Source organism: Tachypleus tridentatus, chromosome 7 (assembly GCF_004210375.1).
Source record: "Tachypleus tridentatus isolate NWPU-2018 chromosome 7, ASM421037v1, whole genome shotgun sequence".
Lineage (NCBI taxonomy): Eukaryota > Metazoa > Arthropoda > Merostomata > Xiphosura > Limulidae > Tachypleus > Tachypleus tridentatus.
The window spans coordinates 37,729,342-37,753,670 of NC_134831.1; the positions used below are offsets into that span (position 1 = coordinate 37,729,342).

General features: G+C 32.8%; 1 protein-coding gene across 1 annotated transcript; it reads left to right on the forward strand.

Annotated features, from left to right (window-relative positions):
* Positions 1–1,762: 1,762 nt before the first annotated feature.
* Positions 1,763–23,560, forward strand: LOC143255457 (uncharacterized). Its single transcript, XM_076511159.1, has 6 exons — positions 1,763–1,942; positions 8,659–8,728; positions 10,518–10,591; positions 15,629–16,166; positions 16,476–16,708; positions 22,561–23,560. The coding sequence occupies exons 2-6, from the start codon at positions 8,683–8,685 to the stop codon at positions 22,864–22,866; spliced, it is 1,197 nt and encodes a 398-aa protein (XP_076367274.1). The 5' UTR covers positions 1,763–1,942; positions 8,659–8,682; the 3' UTR covers positions 22,867–23,560.
* Positions 23,561–24,329: the final 769 nt, after the last annotated feature.

The window sequence follows — 24,329 nt, forward strand, 5'->3', positions numbered from 1 at the left end:
TTGATCCTAGGCGTCATCCTCTGAATCCTTTCCAACTATACAATGTATTTTCTATGGTAAGGAGCCAGAGACTGAATACAGTATCTCAAATGTGTCCTAACCAACGAAGTGTACAATAGCATTATAATATTTTAAGACTTGTATTCAGTATTTTTGTAAATACAAAGTAAAATCCTATTTGCCCTGCCCTTAACAACAGCACATTTCATGGATGGCGTGAGAGACTGATGAACCATAATTCAAAGCTCTGTTAATTTTATAACACTTTAAAGGTTATTCACATCAAAATTATATTCATAATTCAAACAGTGATATCTCAAATGCACTAACTTGCATTTATTATTATTAAAACCAATTTGTAATTTATCTGCCTAACTCATTGAATAATATAAATCCTTTTGTAAAACAGCAGCATCCTGTTCATAGTTAGCAACACCCAAGGCCTCCATGTTCTCAGCAAATTTAAATAAGCTATTATTGCATTCCTTCGCCTTTGTCATAAATATAAATCCGAAATAGCAAACGTCCTAAAACTAAGCTTTAAGGCATCCTACTTGTAACAATAATCTAGTTTGACAAAACTTCATTTATAAAAATTCCCTGTTTTCTTCCATCTAGTCACTTTTCTATCCATTTGGCTAACTTATCTCCCACAACTATAAAATTAATTTTTAAACGCCTTTTTGTGTGACGGCTTTTTTAATGCTTTCTGAAAATCCAAACACACTAAATTCATAACCGTAACCTTATCTAAATAAGTAGTAACCTCTTCAAAGAATGTACACAAATTAATAAGGCTAGATTTTTCTATGATGAAACATGCTGACCACCCAACAAGATTTTAAACTTTGGTAAATGATTTGCAAAGCAGTTTTTTTATCAGGCTTTCTTAAACTTTTTCCAGTACTAATAAAAGAGTAATAGGCCTATCATTAATGGTACAAATTTTATCACTCTCCTGGAAAGAGAAGTAACATTAATCATCTTCCAAACATTCAGCATCTGCCCACTGTTCAATGACTTAGAGAAAATAATAATAAGTGGTTCACATATTCAATCTCTTTCAAACTCTTGAATAAGTATTATCTGGACCAGGAGCTTTATTATTCTTTAAATTTCTCAAGTTTTTCTTAACAAGCTCAAAATTAATGTCATTATCTTCCTCAGTCTTATTTCCATCTAAAAAATTCTTCAGGTTGAAGAGTATTATTTAAATTTTCATAAGTATACATGAGGAAAAAGTAGAATTTAATAAACTAGCTATCCCATAATCATTCTTTAAATGTCCTACTCGTGTTTTAAGTGAGAATACACATACATCAAAAGTATGTTGTACTTTTTGTGAAATTGGGTTTTATTCATGCTATACATTTTAAGAATATATAATATTCAAAAATGTTTCTAACTTGTAAATGTTTTCATCTATAACCCATTCAATTAAACAAAATTTTTATAATTCTGCTCTTCTATCACTGGAAAGCCCATGATTTAAAGTAAGTTTATTTGTTTGCTTTAGATATTTTACATATAGCTCGACAAAAAACTATCTTCGCATTGTTGCCCCTAATTTTGAATTCAAAGATAATACTAAATAGTTTATTTAATTGTCATTTATATAATATATTTGTGCAGTAAGAGTTGTCAACCATGAACTCTCGCATTCACAATCATAGTACAATTGGTCAGTTTCGACTCTTAGTAAACATGTATCTAGTTTTTGTGTGGTTTAAAAACCTTGTATGATTTAATGTAGGTTAGATGGCGCTGTTGCTGGAAGCCATATTCTCGAGAAATATTTAGGTTGGAATCTTATATTAGAATATTTGTTTGCTTGTGTTTGAGTTTTACCATAGAATTGTTATTTTTGCATATTATAATATACTTGAGTTTTTCAAGGAAAGAACCCACTTCGACTTATTTTGACTGGAATCTATATTTGGAGGTTAGTGTAGGTAAAATCATTTATAAACTAATTGAACTTGCGTTATTCAGAGTAGCCTAATGTAGGCCTCAGAAAGTATTGTTGATGTCGGCAATCCAAGAATAGAATCGCCGCCATATTGTCTCAGTCATGAGAAAACAAATTATATGACATTTAAATATATTGTTGAACCGTATGGACTTTTGTACTTATTAGAACGTTTAAAAGACGTGTAGAAGATAATACTACACATTAAGTTATAACTTAAAATATATATTTTCAGTGTTACTGTTATTGAAGACGGTCATCTGTTAAAGTGATTTAGATTTATCATATTTTTAATTATAACATACAACGTAAATTAGAACTTTATTAATTTGTTACTTTTAGTGTATTTTTTAACGTAACCTACGTGTAGGCTAAACATAGGTCTGTTTAGTTTCATATTTTATTACTTCAGTTTCACAGTTAGCATTGATTGAAATATTAGAAAATTTCTCCAAGTGTGAGACTGATTATCTATGGAACATTTTGTATATTTCAATGTTGACAAATTGTATTTTAGAAAAATATATACCCATCAACAAACATCTTTGTGAACCTGAAGATGACCTGGGAAGGTTGAAATGTTGTTCTGTAATTTATTTTAATTAAAATTGTAATATCATACCAGCCATCTTTTGAATACATTTTTACTTAAAATGGGTATTTTGTCATACTGAAAAAAACAGTTTTGCACATTGAAGTAAATGTGCACAAAAATTATTTTCAAATGTCTTGACAATGGGGTACTTGTATGTAATATTATTTATTTCTAGGTTACAGTATACACTGGTCAAGAGAAGTGTGATAAGCATTTAGTTTGGTAAGTGTAAAAAGTGTTTTTATTTGGGTAACTGGGGCTGACATTCACATTTAAGGAAGCTGATAGTGAAGATGTACAGTTTTACTTAACGTGGGTTTCTTGTCATCATGAATGATGTACAATTTGTGTTAGAGTTTGTAGAAATTAGAGGCTATTCTTATAAAGGGTAGTAGCCAAGGATGAAGAGAAGTGTAAACTGTGAGAAAGGGATCAAAGAGGAAATTAAGCCCTTGCACATGAAGGATACAGTGGCTGATGACTTTCAAGTAGTTAAAAACTACTAATAGGGTTAATAGTAGTGGATTGTAATATTTCAGTCTTTAGCTGGTGCAGATGAATTTCAGGACAGTAAAAGATATGGCTGAAAATAAACAACTTAAGAAGGTTATAGGAGATTCTTTAGTATGACACATGGATAGTATTTTCTGTAGAGTAAATAGAGAGAAAATTATACCATCCAGGGACAGGGTGGAAGGATATAACCAGAGAGCTAGTGATATAGGGTGCTAGCAATCTTTATAGTGCCCACATGGGAGTGATGTAGGGAAGAGTAGATGAGAGTAACTAATTGTTAAGTAGAAGACATTCAAAGAAAAAAAGCAATATTAAGTTAATTCTGTCGGATGTATTACCAAGGACTAACTGTAGGGATGAAATTATAAGTAGCAGGGCTTACCCTGGACTAAATTTTTCTGTAGCCAGGCTATTAGCCAGATGTATACAAAACTGTATTGTATACCTAATAACTTACCTGCATCATACATAGTCTGTTTAGATCTGGAATTAGGGAACTTGGTAGGTCATGCTTTGCTGCAAAGTAAACATTGTGCATTGCAGCTATGATGGCAGTCTCACTTTTGTTTGTGGCTGAGACTGTAGCCTTAGTCATTGCTGTAGAGAGCTTGGACGCCTCCATTGCATCTCTGTGGTCTGAAATAAATGATAAAAAAATGAATTACCTCATGCATCACAACATCTTTTTAATGTAATAACACTGCAAAAGTATTAGGAAATAAATTGACATGGGCATATTTTTTTTATTATATTTAATAATTTTTTAAGTTTAACCATCTAAATAAGTCTCAACATTTACTCAGTCAATAAATACATTTTGTTTTCTGATGCTTGGTTAGGTTGTCTTTTTTCATCACTGCACAAAAAAGTTGTGAAAGTGTTTGAGTTCTGTACTTTAATGCACAATCTGCAAAACATTTGTTTTGTAGAGGCTTAATATTTGAGCCAGTTAAATTCATTCAACCATTTTTCTTGGAATGATCGTGAACTGTCAGTTTCAGATTTGGATTTTTTTGATGGAGGCGTTAGACAATTTTCACTGTCTAAGGGGCGTTTGGCCTGCGAAGAAGCCATTCTGAGATCTCAATGATGTCAAGAAAACCCACTTGTAGAAAAATATATATGCAAAAACAGCTCGTTTGGGTTGAGAAAATATTTTACATAGAAGAGCGAAAAACGTTTTGACCTTCTTCGGTCATCGCCAGGTTCACAAAGAAAGACGTAACTGACCGGAAGCTGACCACATGTTTGGAAGGGGTTGTGTAACTGAGTGTCGGAATGTAGAGGGCAGTGTTAGATGTTTGAATATATTATTTTATTTTATTATATCAATATAGGTATAAAGGTGTTCCTTTATATTGGTTTATTTTGGGTCTAAGTTGTTGTACAAGTAAGGCTTCTTTAATTTTGCATTTGTTTATGTTTGTTTCTTTATTTAGTAGGTAGGAATAAAGAACATCCTATCAGACACGAACAAATTTAAACCAATACACACAAATCCAACAAAGACACACGAGACGCAACTAAACAAATTACTACTAAAAATGAAAAAGCCAACAATTTCACAAACACTTTATTCCTACCTACGTAAAACCGACTCATGCACACCACAAATATACGGCATCCCCAAACCTCATAAACCAGATTGTCCATTACGACCAATAATGTCTGTCCACATATGAATCGTTTAATTACAATCTTGGTAAATACATAGCATGGGCATTCTCCAAATATGTAACATCAGCCAGCTCATTCATCAAAGACTTTTAATTTCAAGTCTAATCTAAATCAACTTAATCATAAAGCCTTAATGGTCAGTTTCGATGTTATATCCCTCTTTACGGAAGTTCCAACCACTGAAGCCTGCAAGATAGCCTTAGAACTCTACATCCGATACCCTAACCCATCAATAGACATTCCCAGCAACCAATTAGCAACCCTCATAGAATTCACCACGATGAAGACAAACTTCATGTTCAACAACCACAACTATATACAAACAAATGGCCTAAGCATGGGCAACCCAGTATCACAAGTTCTAGCCAGTATTTTTATGACACAAGTTGAAACACAAGCAACTAACACAACATTACATCCACCACTATACTGGTACAGATATGTAGATGACACGATTGCGGGATTCAAATCTACAGAACACACACTTAATTTTTTCAATCACGTTAACTCCATACATCCCAACATTAACTTCACATGTGAACAGGAAGAAAGCAATCAAATATCATTTCTTAACCTCAAAATTACAAGAACCGACACACAATTCAAAACGGAAATCCACCGAAAAATCACCCATGCTGGACTATACATTCCTTGGGACTCAGCACATGAAACAAAACAAAACCTCAACATACTAAGAAACCAAATAAACACAGCCATAAAACTATTCTCACCAGATAAAATTAATGATGAATTGGACAAAATAAAACAGTACTTCATCAACATCAATAAGTTTCCTCCACAAACTGTAGAAAACATTATATGCACACACCTAGACAGAAAGCAAAATCAACCAACAAAAGTAAATATATCTCACGAATAAAAAAATCACGAAACCATATACTGCTGCATACCATATATTCCCGAGATCAGCAGACAAATAACCAACGTTTGGCAAAAACTAGTAACAAAATATGACATTCCAGTTAATACCAAATTTATTCAAAAACCAGGCACAAAACTGAGGTCTATACTATGTAAAAACTACACTGACAAACACCACACCAACATTATAAAATACAATGTGATAACTGCCACAACTTCAATATTGGAGAAACAAGTAGAAAAATAGAAACCAGATTCAGAGAACATAAAAAGTCACCTTCACACGTTTTCGAACACTGCAAGTCAAATAAACACAACATAACCATGAAAAACACTCAAATACTAAATAAAGACACAAACGTAAACAAACGTTGAATTAAATAAGCCTTACTTATACAACAACTTAAACCCAAAATAAACCAATATAAAGGAATGCCTTTATACCTATATTGATATAATAAAATAAATTTATATATTCAAACATCTAACACCGCCCTCTACATTCCGACACTCAATTACACAACCCCTTTCAAACATGTGGTCAGCTTCCGGCCAGTTACCTCTTTCTTTGTGAACCTGACGATGACCGAAGAAAGTCGAAACGTTGTTTGCTCTTCTATGTAAAGTATTTTCTCAACCCAAACAAGCCGTTTTTGCATATATATTCTGAGATCTGATGAATTCGCTGCATATTGGCTCAATTTATAGAGAATCTTTCCACTAATTAACATTTAGTTTTTTACAAGTACGTGTTATAACATATAAATTAGTTATTCGTGTCAAGCTGTTAGGTCGCTGTTGATTGGACAATTTTTTACACGTTTGTCGATCCTGACCATGACCTTGCATGAATGCAGATGGGTTATTGATTTTTATTTGCTTACCGCATCCTTGCATTAAAAAAACGTTGATGTAGTGAACCAGTCTAGCATTTTGTAAACAACAGTATGTCGCCAGTATATTCGCCAATAACAATTTTTCTTTGCCAAAAAACAAAAATAATAGCCATTGGCGAATATGGCGAGCAACAGAGTGAGCTTTGAGTAGGTCAATAGAGTTGATTGATAGATTAATATGTAAGGAAGTGAAGATTGGCTGTTTGTAATTGTAGGATTAGTGGGACGAAGTTACATATTTGGAATAGATGGCTTACTTTTGAATAGGGTAGGGGCTTGCTTGTGTACATGGGCTATTAACTGTAAAGGGATACTTTAAACTAAAATTATACAATGGAGGGGTCCAGAACAAAAGATATAGGTAGAAGTATAGTGTTTGTGAATAAGGTGCAAATATAATTTAATGCTAAGTTAAACGTATTGTTGTAATACTGGCGGTATAAGAAATAAAATAGACAACTCAATGAAGTTTTGATTAGAACAGAGGATTTTGATATAATGGGAATTATAAACCTGGCTAAATGCAGACAATTTTAATGACAAATTTTTTTGAAGTGCAAGGTTATTTAATATGAATAGAGTACTAAAACAAAGAGGAAAGAGTGGCTTTATATATATATATATATATATGATGTCAGTTATATCCTGTCAAAGTTGATACAAAAGCTAAAAGCAACAAAGTTGAATCTGCTGGGTTTTTCTAGTGGTCATAATGGGAGAAAGCTTTTGGTCGGAATTTGTTACAGACCATTAGATAAAAGTAATGACAAATTTTGCAGTGAGATAAAGAATTGAACTGTTAATGAGGGTTTAATTATAGGAGACTTTAATTTGAAGCTGATAGACTGGGAAATTGGTCAGAAAAACTACTAGTAACTGCTGCAAATTGGGAAAATAAATTAATTGGAAATACTGGTCATATGTAGAAAAATTTTAAAAACAAATTCTTAAATATTCAAAATAGACATGTTCCTTATAGACAAAAAATACAGTGACTGCAAGTAAAAAACCAGGTTGTCTCACAAAGGTTATAAAGGATAAAATTAAATAAAACATATAAATATAATATGTTTAAAATAACTGCAGCAATGAAATATTTTAATGATTATAGAAGACAGAGAATTGGTCAAATGGTAAATCAAGAAAACTTGTATTCTGGCATGAAGTCCAACCTGATGAAGCCTATTTCTGATTGTTTTTGAGTTACTGAACTGGACTTGAATCATATGGGATTTCACTGGCTTAATTAAATAGCACTTGCTTGCAGGGTTGGTGCTCAGGTCTTTGACCAATTGTACTGTATTGCTTGGAAGTAGAGCTGTGGGTAATAGCGATATTTGCAAATCAGTTACCCCTTTCAAAATAACAGATTGCAATGGCTGATAAAACTACTAAGGTGACATTTTGAACTGTTGATTGGTTATTCATTTGTCATAGATTGTGGTAAATGTATATAAGGGACCATTTATAAAAATGGAAAGAGGTGAACAGTGCTTCAGTGTTTTTTCAGTAAGTCATATCTCTGTGAAATAAAAAGATATGAGGTTCTTATTATATATTTTAGCTTTTTATTAGTAAATTGAGTTCCTAATCTGTACAAAACTACACACTTGATATTTTGACATCTAATTGTAAACAGTGCTGCATTCAACATACCATGCAACTCACTAAAATCTTTATTTCGGTGTGTGATTTTAATATTTGCTTTTAATTTAAGAAGTTAATTCGTATATATAATATTAGAGTTCTAATTATCTACAATTTGATTCCAAACTTGTTATAAATTTATAAGATGTTAGTTCAATAAAACTTTAAATTCAAATCAACAAACACAATAACATGCCCTTTGACCTGTTGCAAAGGGGTTAATTGATGGTACCATTAATGGATTAGTGCAGACCTCCTTGAACCATCATGATATGTATAAGGTTTGGATACTATCCTTTTCATTTTCAAATCATGCATTGATTTATCTATTCAAAAATTCTGCAACAGTAACTTTATAGTTACAGATAGTGCAGCTTAAGATGATATAAACTCTTGATGTGAAAAATGTAGGTGAAATTAGTATACTGGTGATGTTTAGAATGTGGACCAATAGCATATTTTATTCTAACTTTTAGGATACTGAGCTCATTCTGAATGTGATGTTTGGGTCAGAAAATGAGATGGAGAATAAAGAAGTTCCTGAAGGTAAGTCCAGTGTTGTGTAAAATTTGTAATTATTAAATTTACTAATCAGTTGTTGGGTTCCTTAATCAGTTACATTTAACAAATCAGCTATTTTCAAAACACAACTGAGGAAATGCTTATCCTCACTTAAGTTGACTAAAAATCTAGTAACATTATAAGTCAGGGTTTCAGTGCTTGCATTGGGTAGCTCACAATGTAACTTTGCATTTAACAACAAACAAACATAGTGTAATATTTTAGTTATGTAGGTAGCTGGAATAATCAGAGATAGTAATAATAAAAAAACATAATTCTGATGTGGTATTTTTTTTCTGCATCAGAAAATTAGCTATTTTTGCCTATTACTGCTCTCTGCATGCAAATTTTATTTATGCATTCCACAAGCCTTTTGCTCCCCCTGTTGGAATGAAATAATTCCATCCTGTCACTCTTGAAAATCGTCATGCATAACTTTTCTCCCAGTAGGAGCATGATGTATTCATGTGACTCCCTCTGTATGCCTCTACTTGTTTGTCTCATACATGTTCCTTTGTGACATGTGCAAAGAAAAAGGTTTGCATACAGAGAACAACACTGGATGGGAATAGGTAATCTTGTGAGTGGATGTGAGTGCCTATTAGAAATACATTTTCAGTTCTATTACCTTAGTGCTGTGACATTACAGTTTGAACAACTACTGTGATGCTCTGTTTGAAAAATGTTGAGATTTGTTTTTATAGTTTCTGTAGACATGCTGTTTGTTATTCCTGAAAATATTTTAATGTTAAATTGTACCTGTTTGCAGAAAATTTTGATATACAACATTTGGGTGAAGACAATATTCTGGTTACTCAAGTTTTTTTTTTGTTATTAGGTTTATTACCTTCAAACAACATGCTGAAATAAAATTTATTATTTTTGGAAAGAAATTATTAGATATAAATTTGTCTCAACCATGAATATGCTATAAAAATCCTACAATACCTATTAATAGGTAATAGTGATGACATTTCAAAAGATCAGGCTCTAGGTTAGCAATAAATTTGTCAATTTTTTATTTTATAGTTTGAAGTGGGTTACTAATGTCTCAAAAGATATGTTAAGGAACATCAACCAAGTTAAAATTGCCTGGAAATATCAAATGGAACTTTCTTGTCAGAAATAAAGAGATTGAATTTCTAAGATGGAAGGAAATATTAGTACTTTTATTTTTGAAAACTGTGTCCCATGACAATATTTGAAATTTTTACAATCTAAGAAATTATACAAGTATAAAATCAGTTTCTGTAAATGTTTTCAAACTAAAACAATATACTGTTTTGTACTAAGTTTCTTGAAAGTCAATATTGTATTTCCTCTTTGAGGAGGAAAATGTTAGGAAATAGTGGTTACACGTTTTCAGCCTAGGAAGAGTTAAGAGCTCATTGTCTTTCCTGTAGTTTAGGGAACAAACCTGCACAGAGTACTTTTAAATGAGGCCTTACCATGTCATATGAAAGATTAATATAACTTTATATGGTCACAAATTCAGAATTTGTTTAAATAAAACCCAGAACCACATTCATTTATTTTCATTATAACTAACTAAACACACTTAACAGAGGACCAGGATTCAATCAATGAAAACATCTGAATTCTCTGCTTCTCTCACACAAGAACTGTTTGTTTTCTGTAATTGTCTTCTAAAAAAAATCTAACCTGAGACATATCAGAATGAAATATTAATATACAATAATTAATATTGAAAGATTTTTTAAAATTAGTTTTACAAATAAGCTCATTTTCTAATAATATTAAATTGTTACTGTAGACAAAACAGAAAACACCAAAGAACATGTCAATGAGATTAAAAGCCAGGAGGAGGATATGAAGAAACAAAGTGTGGTGAGTTGGAAAAGATATGTTTGAATATTGGATTTTTAGCTATTAATATTCATTTGTATGTAGCATTTATTTTTAAAGTTTTTATTTTTTGCACACCTGTAGCAACAGGCTGTTTTTTTAAATGAGATATTTTTTATTTGGAACTATTTGTGGTTCAGTGTATTGAAGTTTGATCAGTTTATTAAAATTGGGTTCATAACTCATTAAGTTATAGAAATACATTTATGTTCATTGTAGAATAGAGCTTGGATGCATTTTCAGAATCAACACTTAGGTCTGTTACGTACTTGGCTTTATGGAATGCACGACTTAAGAGACATAGTAAATAGTAAATTTAAGAATGAACTGTAAAACTGCAGTGAAACGTTATACATGGTTGAGTCCACATGAAAATTCCTTCAGCATTATACACCCATACCAAATTTCTAAATTATTCTCACTACATATTTTTAGAAGTCTGGCCTTTTATTGTGGTATCTTTATTGTTAGTGCACACCTGTTTTATGTTGTTGTAATTTTAAATTCATTGATTCACTGAGTGTGAGAACCGGATTAAATGTAAACCCATGTTGCCAAGGGAAGCTGTAAAGGTGAAAGACTGTTTTGAGCATGTAAGTATATGAGCGTTTGCTGTGAGAGTATTGTTAATTTTGTTAAAATTAAACAGTTAAAAAAAGGTTGTTGGATTTTAAATCGCAAGCTATTCTGCGAAGCCAAAGCAGAAGGTAATTTGTTTCGGCCCTATATTAACACATGTTTATAAATATTGCTATCCAAGAACCAAGTTGAATATGGCTCCTGTGTTAGAGGTGACCACGACCTCTGGCAGTTGACCTCTTCCTTACCTGGAGTTAGCTACAACTAAGGTATGTATGGATTTTGCAAGTGTAGGTATGCCCTCTTTACTTAAAAGACCCATAAACTTGTTTTAAAGTACAAGCTCAGCATAAACAGCAAAATTTATATTTTTATGTTTACCTGATTGAGTTTTAAACATCACTTAAAGAGAATATACCTGTTTAACTTTATCACATGAGTATTAAGATAGTTGTTTCTTCTGGCTTAAAAATGTGGTGGTAAAAGTTTATAACTGTGGGATAGTCACTCACATAATGGTTTTATGAAATTTTATTTAGGTTGATTTTTTTGAGTAGCAGAATTCTGAATTGTTTCCAATTGCCTAAAAAATGTAAACACCTTAAATATTTAACCAGTTTGATAAATGCTTTTAACCCTTTCCTTCTTTGAGCAAAGAAAGCAGCAATATAAGGTCCATAAACATTTACACCTTTCTTGTTGTGCTCCACATAGCTTCAGTCAATTTTCCTGGTTTCAGTGCTGCAATATTTTATAGGGTTATGTTCGAACTTTAATCCAACAGCTTTATTATCAGTGCATGTCAATAAACTTGGCATCAAAATATAGTGTATAATTCACATTTTTAGATTTATATATTCTTAGATTTCACTACTCTTGTCACATAATGTAAAGAGGCACTCAGCCTGCAGGCTATAAACAATAGCAAGGTCTAATATATAATTTCAAATTATTGATTTCTCCATTTATTGAGATATCAATATATTTTCCAACCCACGACAGAAACCTCACTATCATTCCTTAATTTTCAAAGCAGTTTTTGAAACCACATTTTCTTATGCACATATTTATAACAAATAGAAAGAACTGTTTTGTTTGTAACTGTCCTTTTGAATTTGACAGCAATAGAAATTAGTCAATAGAAAGTGCTCATTGTATGTTAAGTGAAATGGTTATAGTAGTGGCATTTTTAAACTTTTTGAACTTTTGTTTAGAAGGTCATTCAAATGAAAGTTTTTAGGACATTCAGTTTTAGTGTCTGTTACATTCTTTGTGTTCTAAAATGCATTTGTGAAAGGTACATGAATTTTGCCTGGAAAATCAACTTAGAAAAAATGAAATGTAAAATATGCATTCAAGTGTAAAATGTTCACAGTACTTTGGTTTACAAGAAACTGCCAAGTGTAAAATGTTCACAGTACTTTGGTTTACAAGAAACTGCCAAGTGTAAAATGTTCATGAATTCACAGTACAAGCAACTTCTAATGTTTTCCCACTTTGGTGTTTTGTTTTTTACAAATCAATAGGGTGCTTATGTGATAAAAGCTAACTATAAAATTTAAAATGGACGTGAAAAAGTTAATAGTTGAAATTGTATGGTTAATTTAAGATGTGTTGATAGGTGATACATTCAATTTAGGTGGAAAACAGCTATTTGTTTTACATTATAATTTAAATTTTTTCATATTTTATTGCAAAAAACTTCAAAATCATTTGCAAGATTCTAGTAGTTTACAAGAGAAATATGAAAACTAATGAAAAAAGTATTTTTGTTTATAGCATGGTAACCCTCTTTCAATCATTGGTAAAGGTTAAGGAAATCTACAGACAAGTTTAATAAAAATACTTTACTGAGAAATTAAATTTATTTTTGTGTACAGCCGACTTTTTACATTCATTAAAAACTTACAATATTTTTAAAAATTTATCTTGTATATTCAGAGTTATGTATATTTTCATAATTAAACAATGATTAGAAATTGAGTGTAATTGAACAAGTTTTAGTGGGACTGTATGACAAGAGTTAGTCACTTTAATAGATGTTCTTGCATCTTTTCAACCTTATCAAAAGTAAGCAACATTTTGATATTCACAAATACTTTACCACTTCTTCCCTTGACTAAAGTTAGTGGTGTTGTAAGATTCCATAAACTCTTTAACATATCTTTCCTTGACTAGAGTGAGTGGTGTTGTAAGGTTCCATCAACTATTTAACATATCTTTCCTTGACTAAAGCGAGGGGTGTTGTGAGGTTCATAAGGTCTTTAAAATGTTTTCCCTTGACAAAAGTCAGTGGTGTTGTAACGTTCATAAATATTTAACATATCTTCCCTTGACTAAAGCAAGAAGTGTTGAGGTTAAAAACTTCTGATTATATCTTCATGGTCAAGTGAATATTTTGCAATTATATTTATAAAAATAAGAAGATAGAAATTTTCTGAGAATAAAATCATTTTCATGTTATTAATTCAACTTAACAAAATTATGTGACATTGTGTTTTGATATTTGTCAGCTCACTTTGCGTGATATACTTTCTGCATGTATACTGTGCTAGGCTGTAGTGTTAGTCATACAGTTTTGTGAATTTTAAATGAATGCTCTGTCCACTGGAGGTTGAAGTAGTTATTGTGATGATACATTTGGCATGTTGGAGATAAGGGTTTTTCTGAAAGAATGTCTATCTAAAATTGAAGTGGTTGAATGTGAAACAAAATGTAAAGTTTGGAATGTAACAGTAAAGAAATAATGGCAAACAATGTGGATGGGCTCTTCAGTTTTCATAAAGGACTTGTAAAACAAAGTGGAGTTCATGTTTTTAAACATTGTTAGTGTTAATGATGAACATCCAGTCCTAGAACTTAGTGTTAATGTTATGAGATGTATTGAATCAGTTTGTTTTTATTTTATAATTATGGAAAACCTAAGTAGCAAACGTTTTTGTTTTTTAATATTCTTTTAACAAATTTTACATGGAATGGATTACATGTCAGGCTTGTTCTGTTACTGGTATTTTGAGGTCAAATGAGGCAAAATTTTATAAAATTTGTGTTCTTTCATTTACCCAGCATCTTACTAAACTAACTGGCAGTTGCTAGGTTGTAGGTATTTGAATGCACTTGATTTATTACAAATTGATATTTATACATTGCTGTAGTAGTGAAGACTAGAACTTTAGCTATAAGTAAGAAACTAACAGTTTATATTTGATCAAGTTGTTGAGCCATCTTCCAAGCATGGACGTAACAAACAATACATAAACCCTCCATTAGGTGAACAGATAAATAAAATAGAGTAAATTTAGCAATACAGGCATTAGGGATTCTCACTGGTCAGTATTCCCTCATTCCCTAAATTAATAATGAATAAAACTGCACAGTTATGAAGGAACTGTAAATGATCAGAAATTCTTACCAACTAACTGAAGTTACAAATGATGCTCTACTGTATTAATATTCTTTACAATAAAAAAAGAATAAAATTTCAACTCAAGGTGTAACTCATTAAACAGCAATTACCAAGGGTGATTCACAATTTCAAAATTCCGAAGAATCCACATTATCAAATGGCCTGTGTTTGGAAGAAACTATATGCTTTTTACCCTTGAACTAGTAAAAGGTAAGACGTGTTTTTTGTAGAAAATTAACCAGTTCAGAATTTCCTAATATTTAATAGTCAAGAAACAAGATTGTGTTGTAATAAATAAACTACAAACTATGTGACACACACAAACACTAAAACATTTTGAGAATTTCTTAATGCCTGTGGCTATTGATGTTGAAAACAGAATATTGTATAGTATAGTTATTTTAATATGAAAGACTATAGGTACTAAAAAAAATTACTTGTTTGGGAACAGAGAGCTCAAGTTTACCCTCCCTCAATATGCAAGTTATGTAAAATTATGATAAAATCTATGCAACACAGTATGAGTGATAAATTATAAAGAAATTGAAAATACAGTAAGTAATCACACTTGTCCACCAAATACTTCTGCCTTAATATTTTATTTGATTGAACAACCTTTCGCATGAGATCTAGATGCATGTGGGATTGTATATTATGCCATCAGTAATAGCAGGACATGTAAGTGTATGACTAGAAGCAACACAAATCTCATTATCAACTCTCACAAGCTTGTAACATTTATTTAGCTCTTCGTAAACTGTAATGTAATTCGGTCTTTTTTGTATTTTTGAATGAATAACAATTGAGCAGACAGGTGTAGAAATAAGCTTGTGTGACTGACAAGAGAGAGAAGATGCGAGAGGGTACAATGGGAATTAAAGAGAAAATTTGTTACATATTGTGATTTAACATGATAAAAGTCTAGTTTTTGATGTTAATACAGATTTGTATTCTTCAGTGAATGTTTGAAACCTGTTTTGAATGTGCACTAACACAGTTTGTCTTATTTCCTGAAAAAGCCCATTTTTTCACAGGAAGAGATGTTGGAAAAGAATGATTACAAAGACAATGATAAAACTGTAAAGAAAAGGCACGACAGAAGCTCCAGTAGCAGTAGTAGTGATTCTTCTCGAGGTAAGAGTCGAAGCCGTAGTAGAAGCAGAGAACGACGCTACAGAAAAAGCAAGAGCCGAGAAAGAAGTCGTTTTGGAGGAAGTCGTAATAGAAGGACAAGATCTCGATCTAGAAGTCCAAGAAAAGGCAGTGATAGGAGAAGCAGGAGGAGGACTCGAAGTAACAGCAGATACAGAACAGGACATGGAAGAAGTCCTCCTAGAAGGTACAGGTCAAGGAGTAGGAGATCCAGGAGCAGAGATCGTTATCGTAGAGACAGGAGCAGGGAAAGGAGCTACGGTGGACGAGACCGCAAAGGTCGATATAGTCCAAGACGTAGTCGTAGTAGGAGCAAGAGTAAACAGATGTTGTATAGGCAGGGTGGCCAAATTAAGGTTGATGAGAAAAACAGTAGTTCAAAAAAAGATTCAAAACAAGGAGATTCCACAGATTCTAATAGTAAGTACCATTTATAGTTGGTATTGTTTATAGTAAGTACCATCTGTAGCAAGTACTGTGTTGAACTTTTTGATAAAATACTTGGTTTTCTCGACAATAATTTTCAAAAGTTACGTGTTTCTTTTTTTAGTTGCATGGAATGAAAAATATTTTTGAACTATTATCTATAAAATTCAGTATAGTCAGATAAAGTAACTATAGGACAGTCTTTGGTTTATATGAAATGAGTTTAACTGTATTTACCCATAAATATATAAATGTTTACTGAATGAACAGAGTAGGTAATTGTTTCAATTTATTAACTTCTAGGTGGTCTAGTGGAAAAACCCAGTAACCTTCCTCTAAACGATGTTGGGACAAGTGGAATGACCCCTCAAATGGCCTTACAGCAGCAGATGGCTGCCATGAGTGCCAAGGCCCAAGCTCTGACTGGGATATCTCTGCCTAAATACTATAACCCAGCTGCTGTCAATCCCTTAAAGTATGCTGAACAGCAGCAGAAAAGAAAATTGTTGTGGCAAGCTAACAAGGAGAAAGACAAGGTAAGTTATTTTGAATGTGAACAGTTGAGTAAATATGTGTTCAGACATAATTTAAACATTTTGTGTTTGGTGAACAAATAACATCAGCATTACAGGAGCCTTAAGTGTTAATTACTTGAAATTTGTAGTTTTGATGGTAATTGTTTCTGAAAATATTTGCAATATGTAGCTATATTTTTAAAAATCAGTAATTTGTTTGTGTTATTTTGGATTGTCTGGTTTGTTTTATAATCAACCCTGTGTTTGGTATTATGCTATTGTGTGTGTTTTTTATAGTTAAGTGATAGTGCAAGTGAGTTGTAATAAGTTAAAATTGTTCCAGGTAATATTTTAACATGCAGTATTTTGCTCTGACAACTTAATCTAACATTATTCAATCAAATTTTCTGTTGTAACTTTGATAGATTGGTGTTAAAAATACAGTTTAAAAAATGTGTCATGACCTGACACTTATTCATCATGTGGCATGTAGTTCTCTGTTATTTGTTTCAAAACGTGTGAGAGAACAGTGTGTTATGGTTATTAGATGAAATTTTTTGCATACTAGGGAGTAATCTTACTGTGATCTACACAAGTACTTTTCTTTGTTTTATTGAAAATGTAAATACACTTTGGTAATGCTTCTGTTTACTATCCCCATGAAACAGCAGTTTTTTTTTACTACATAGATAAGTTTAACTTTAAGAAGTATTGGTTTATTTTAACAAGTATTACAATATATGACAAAAAGGTAACCAGGAGCTAAAGGTAAGGATTTCTTTTTCTGAAATGGTACTTCTCCTCCTCACCCCAAATTATTTTGATATTTGTCTTCCCTGTATGCATTGCTACAAAACTTTTTGGTACAGTGCACCCATCTTTATACCTCATCACTTTTGCACCATTTCAGAACTTCTGGTGATCATATGACTAATTGTACTGTGCCATCTGTACTGGTGCTGTTAGCTCTCTCTACTACTTTGGATGTCTTCATTTTCTTGATTGCCATTCCAGTGTATAGACATGTTTTAACTCGCTCTTCATGTGACTACAAAGTTTTGATTGTGCTTGATCACAAATTTATATCATTTTTAAGTATAAGTTTCAACTTCTTGTGTTTGATTTCCATTAATTCTAGTCATTTCTCTTAGAAATATTTCTGTTTTCCAAATTCTAAATTGTTCACATGGATTAAAGATTTAATATAATGAATGATGGAATTCTTTCAACATTCAGCAGTGTCTGCTAGGAAAGTACTGGCTCTAGTTTGCAGGCAGTTCTTGGCTTATGTTCAGCTAACAATTTTTTTCCTTTCTGATTATGCTTTTTATCTGAGGAAAGATATATAGAACTACTGAAAGGAAATTTCTTTGTACAGAACTTTCCACCTGTTATCGTGCCTTCACATGGTTTCCTGGGTGAGGTGTTATTCTTTTTTCCAGGAAATGTTGGTAAGGTTTTCAGCATGTATTCCTCACTCCCAGTAGGTATACCCATGTTTAGCAAGTTTATGTGAGCTTGTGTGGATTAACAAGAAGTTAGGTCTTTCATGTCTTCTCTACTCAGTATTTTTATAATTATTTTCTTTAGTATAAATTTGCATATAAGAGTTTCATTATTACTTTGTTTTTAAGTTTCAGTATATGTATGGGTTTTGTACAATAGTTATTGTTCGGGTAATTGTAACCTTTGCCAATTTTATGGGCAAGCTGATTTGTTATTTATACTGTATTTAACTGTTTGAGTCAGTTTTTTCTTCATTACTACAAGTCATGTATAATTGGGGATTAAGTTGAGTCAGAATTTGTTACTGTTAACTGGTTGCCCCTTCATTTTCATTGTTCAGGGTAAGATTTACTTGTCCTTTTTTTCATTTGTTTTCTGAGCACACTCATGAATTTGATATTTACATGTCTTTTATTTTCAGAGTTTATTTAGTGTTTTTGTACTTTAGGTGTTTATTATTGTTTTATGTTTTGGGGATAATTTTATAGTTTTGTGCATTCATCATGTACTTTGTAGACTACAATTTTTAGGTTTTGTTCGTAGTGATTACTTTCTCTAAGTATATTTGCTTTACATGTCTTTGTGGTTACATTTCACAAATTTCAGTAGGATCTGCAGGTTCTATCTAAAGGTTTCTGCCTTCAGTTCTGCTTCCCCCATTCCACTCCCTTGAGGCTCACTTCAGGGTTTTTTTCCCCTTAGGATTCTGTATGGCCAAATAATTGGAATGGATGCCAATATTCATATATAAACTGCTCCAGTGTTACATCATTTTCTTGAGTTCATTCATGAGGGTCATTTCTTCCCTTTCCAAGCATTGCTGTTCAGTCCTTCTTTGGCTCTTTGTGTCTCATTGAGTGGGATGCTCTTTTGCCCATCACTGTTGGTTTGGACTCGACTCTTCTTGAATGACTGGTACCTGCTTGCCTCTTCCCATACCCAGTCAAACCTGCTTTCTTCTTTGGAAAGCTAATTAGGTGGGATTTTCTGATCCAGTTGGATAAGTTTATTTTGAACTTGATATCTTATTTCATTGGGTTTTTTCTTAAATTCTCATCTTTTTTAGGCCCAGCTTTCTTCACTTCAGCTCAGCGATATGGAGTTGACAATCTCAAAGGCCCTACCTTCTTCTTTTCTCACTGGAGATTTCTTTCTCTTTTAGAAGTGCATGCTTCTTTGTAAACTTTCATACTCTTGGGTTAAGTTAGTGTGCATTTCTTTCAGTGGATGCTTCTTGTACAGTAAAACTTCTCCCATGATCCCTTGGACCATCTTATTACCTTTCCTCCCCATCCAGGACTGTACAACATCTTGGAACTTTTGGCATTTTGTCAGGCTCTGTATCATTTCCTCCTGCTCTTGAGAGTGTGGGTGGTTATTGTTCATTCTGACTATTCCACTGTTGTCAGCTCTATCACTGTTCAGGGGGGAATCAAATCCATATCTCAGTGTTTTCACTCTAGATCTTATTTACTGGGCCTATGATCACTACCTTGCATTCTTAGCATTACATTCCCAGAATTATGAATCTGGTGGCCAGTTGCTTATCTTAATCAAACCAGATTCTCCCCACTGAGGGGTCGGCCTTGAAGATGCTGGACCCCATTTATCATCGGGGACTTTGGCTCTGCACTGAGGCTTTCTGTACTATCCCCAGTCCAGGGCTTATACGTAGTCTCATGAACCTCCTAGACACCTCTGCTGTTTGCAACTATATTTACTGTATGCTTCTAAACTTTGATCCTTACCAAAGCATCCCGTCTGGGGTTGTGTTTTCCTTCCTCGGTAGGCTCTGCTTTTTCAGAACGGACGATCTGCCATTGTTCCTTTTGGCCTTCGTATCAAGGTGCAGTTGAATGAGTTGGGTCTGTCCTTGGATAACATTGCTGTATCCACTGGTCAGCCCATCCCACCATAGCTTATTACAATCCCCAAATGTGACCTTTCTTTAAGCCACCTGAGAAAACCAGATACTCCCAATTGGAAGTACCATCTGTTATTTGCTGCAATCTTTTGAACCATCCTTCCATTCCTATTTATACAGATGGTTCAAAATCAGGTGACTGTGTGGGCTCTGCCATTGTTTGTTGTGGTTTAATGGTTGCACACAGAATCCCCTTTACAATTTTTGTGTTTGCTGCTGAACTGTATGCCATTTTCCTTGCCCTGGATCACATAGAAGCCAAGCAGTTCTCAAATTGCACTATTTATACTGACTCGCTTAGTTCTCCACTGGCCTTGGAATTGCTTCATGTTAGTTCTCACCCTTTTCTTGCCAACATTCAAAACTGACTGGCTGTTTAACATCTACTTCTATCCAATTTTTCTTGATACCAGTCCCCATTGGTATTCACAGGAATGAGCTCTCTGACACCACAGTTAAATCTGTCTGCTCTGGCACTATCACTGCTGTGCCTGTTCTATACACGGAGTATGGTCCTGTATTCAAGGCTCGGCTCCATGCCAGCTGGCAGTCAACTTGGAGTGAGCAACGTGAAAACAAGTTTTTCCAAATAAAACCCTCTATTGCACTTTGGCCATCTTCTTTCCATAAGGATTGGAAAGAGGAAATTGTCCTAACTAGACTACACATTTGGCCACAGTTTTTAAACTCATTGTTTTTTTTATCTTGGACTGATGCATCAGTGTGTTGTCTGTGTGACACTCAGATCACAATAAGCCACATTTTGCGGTCTTACCATTGTTATGACTTTCAGCGACGGCACCATTTTAAACATGTTTTGTCCCAAGGTTTATTAATAACATTACAGGGTCATTGGAGATGGTGAAACTGTCCACTTTACAAATTTTTTTTTTAGTTTCTTAAAGGCCATTAATCTTTTTAATGCTATTTAAGTTTTTTAATTTATAAATTATACATTTTTTTATGTGATTTCTTTTTAAAAATTAAAGTACAACTAGTTTGGTTTGGAATTAGAAAATGGCCATGATATCAAATAACTCGAAACTAGGACTGGAAAGGCCAACTTCAGGTGACTAACACTGGTGTTTGAACTTACCTGTTAGTCATCCTGGTGAGTTATGATAATTAAAATTATGCTACAGAAAGTCCTTTACAACTTGTATTACTGTACTTTCTCTCTTACTGCTGTAAACTAGATATAAAAATTGGGTTTAGTGCTATTTATGCACTTAATTAAAAAAATAAACTGTTTTGTTTTACCTTGATTCCTTTTCACACATTTTACTTTAATTTTAACTTTACCAGATGTTTGGAGCAGATAACCTAGTTGCTTTGCACCATAAAACACCAAACCAACAAACTTCTACTGGAATTTCAGTGGGTGTGCTTACCCCCCAATCAGACTCTTATCCAGACCACAGCTTGTTTTGTTGTGCTTGTTATTCCTTAATAGCCTGCTCAGATGTGATTCGCTTTGTTCTGGCCTTTACTAGAGTAACATTCCCTGTTCTTACTTCTATTTCAGTTTCTCCTTTAACAATTTTAAGTAAACATAATTTATTCTGGCATCACCAAATCTGTCTAGCTTATGTGTACCTACTTAATGAGAATATGGCTGTAGGTGTTATATCATTACAGAACAGAACCATGAATTATACAACAATATGCAGTAGCCAAGGCACTTCCCCCTGGATGTTTTGCTTGAGCAGACCACACTTGATTATACATTTATTATGCAAGGTGCTTCACATGAATGTTTTACACCCAGGTGGACCATTCAAATACATTTCACAATTGTGTTACTGCATTGCACTGGTTGCTGGGTAAAGATCATGCTTGTCCCAGAAGTAGTTTTGTACCCCAGTGATGTACTTTCCTTTCATATTCTACTAAATCTGTTCTTTGAGTGTGACTTTTTCACTTGTTTTTCACTAGTCCCTCCACCTAGGTGACATGGGATTCTAGCTTTGGGTGAATGGAGGCAGTACCATTTTAAGAAATTAACACTTTCTTGCTCTGGAAATGTATTTGTGATAAGTACTTACCTTTTTTCACCTGATTAGAAGCAGGCTAGTAAAAGCACATCAATTTAAAAACCAAGTGGTTTCAGTGTTAATGGTTTGTACCTGCCAATTCTTGAAATTAGGGATTGTTCTAGAATGCTAAAAGGAGCTAGCTGTGCCAGTATAGATGGCACAGTATGATTGGTGGAGGGTAGTCACATGATAATCATGTTTTGAAATGGTCGAAATAGATGGGGTATAAAGACTGGTGTGCTGTAGTGATATATATATATATATATATTTTTACAATTCTTAGACAGCAGTTCAGGATTGAGATAGCTTTGGATGGAAGGAGGTGTAAGTTCATATTGGAAATACATTTTTAGTGTAAGAAAATGTCAAGTTTTTGATGTATGCACTTTGAATTTCTCTTGTACAAGGCCCCTGCCTCTTCTGCTGTTTGGGAAAAACTTTCATTCAGCCAAGACCAAGATGGGAAGATGACAGCCAAATTTCGCAAGTTGATGGGAATTAAAGAAGAAGGTGGTGAGAGTGGCTGTAGTGAAAGTGTTGAAGGGAAACCACAACCTCAAACGGAGGATGAAGCTTTGAAACAACAAGAGTCACTCTTCAGAGACCTAGATCAACAGTATGAAATAGCTAGAATGTCTACACACACACACAGAGGAGTTGGACTAGGCTATTCATCTCAACCAACAGCTTTCTTCCCTCCAGTTCAGAAGTGAAAGTCTTGATACTGGAGAAAGATGAAAGACTGCTTAAAACCAACAATATAAGTGTATATGTCAGAATTTTACAAGATAAGCAGGTCATGTCTGAGTTTATAACCTTTCTTGATTCAAGTGAATCCAGATTTTACATTTTCTTGTTACTGGTTGTCTTATTTAAAAGTAGACAAAATGCAAAATTCCTTACTCTTAATATTCTCAAAATTGGGGATTTCACATAATGATGCTTTTCATACTGTTGGCATTACTTGTAAGAACTTTTCAGAATAAGTCATGTCTTTGACATACATATTGAATTTCAAAATAATATTAAAGAAATAGTTGGAATTAGTAATTGAGCTGTAGCTCTATTATTTTTCAAAATTTTGTTAGTAAACCAGCTCTACATTGCACTAAACTAAGTTTATAGTGAATTATAATCAGACTATACATAAGTGTATGAAAATGCTTTGTACATAATGCTGAAAGGTTGTCAGAGCCAGAAGTGTGAGGAGCCTTTACATATATCATCACTTGCTTAGTTTTCAATATTGTTTTCCATAGAATGTATAAAATATTGATGTAGAGTAGTAGTATGTGGTTTTCTATGTAATAGCATCTTTATTTGATATTAGTGTGTCATGTTACTCAGTGTTACAACCAACTTCTCTCTTTGGTGTGTAAGATGTTATAATAAAGTATTTTCAGAAAATATTTTGCCTTTATTGTTATTGATTTTCCCAGCTTTTTCACATTATAGAAAATCTCCCCCTTTCTTTTTCTAGTGGAATTGGTCATTAATAATAAAATATACATGTTGATATAGAATAGATTTGATTACTTGTACATTTTGAAAGTAACAAGTTACTTTTTTACTTATTAAATTCAATGTTACATATACTTGTAAAAAACAAAAAATCTTAAGTTTCTGGCATAGTTTTTTTTAAATCAGTAATAAAAAAATTAATGAACTTTGCATGACAAAATGGAGCTTTCTAATTAGGAAGTGGTGCTGTTGATTTTAGTAGTCTTTAGGGTAAAGTAATCCATTACTACAAGTGTCTCACTTTAAAACCAGCTATGTGAAATTGTCAGACAGATTTAGGCATGCATTCATAAGCAGTAACTTCAACAGGTTACAACATGAAACAACTTAAGATAGTACATGCATGATACATAACCCGATCATGTTATGTCACAGGTCAAAACTGTGTCATTACATTCAAAATAAATTGTACTGAACTGTTATTGTATAATTCAAATTTTAGTATTATATAGTATTTAAATTTCTTAATTTAAAAGTATATATTGAAAGAACACATCTAAATGTCAATTTTATATGTCATGTGGTATGGTGAATGAAGAGTTGGTTCAAATTATGTTTCTAATGTCCAGATAAAAAGTCTGTAGTTTCATATGAATTAGGATTTTCAATTACCAGTATTGAAGAGCAAGAATACAAAATAATTACCTCATACATT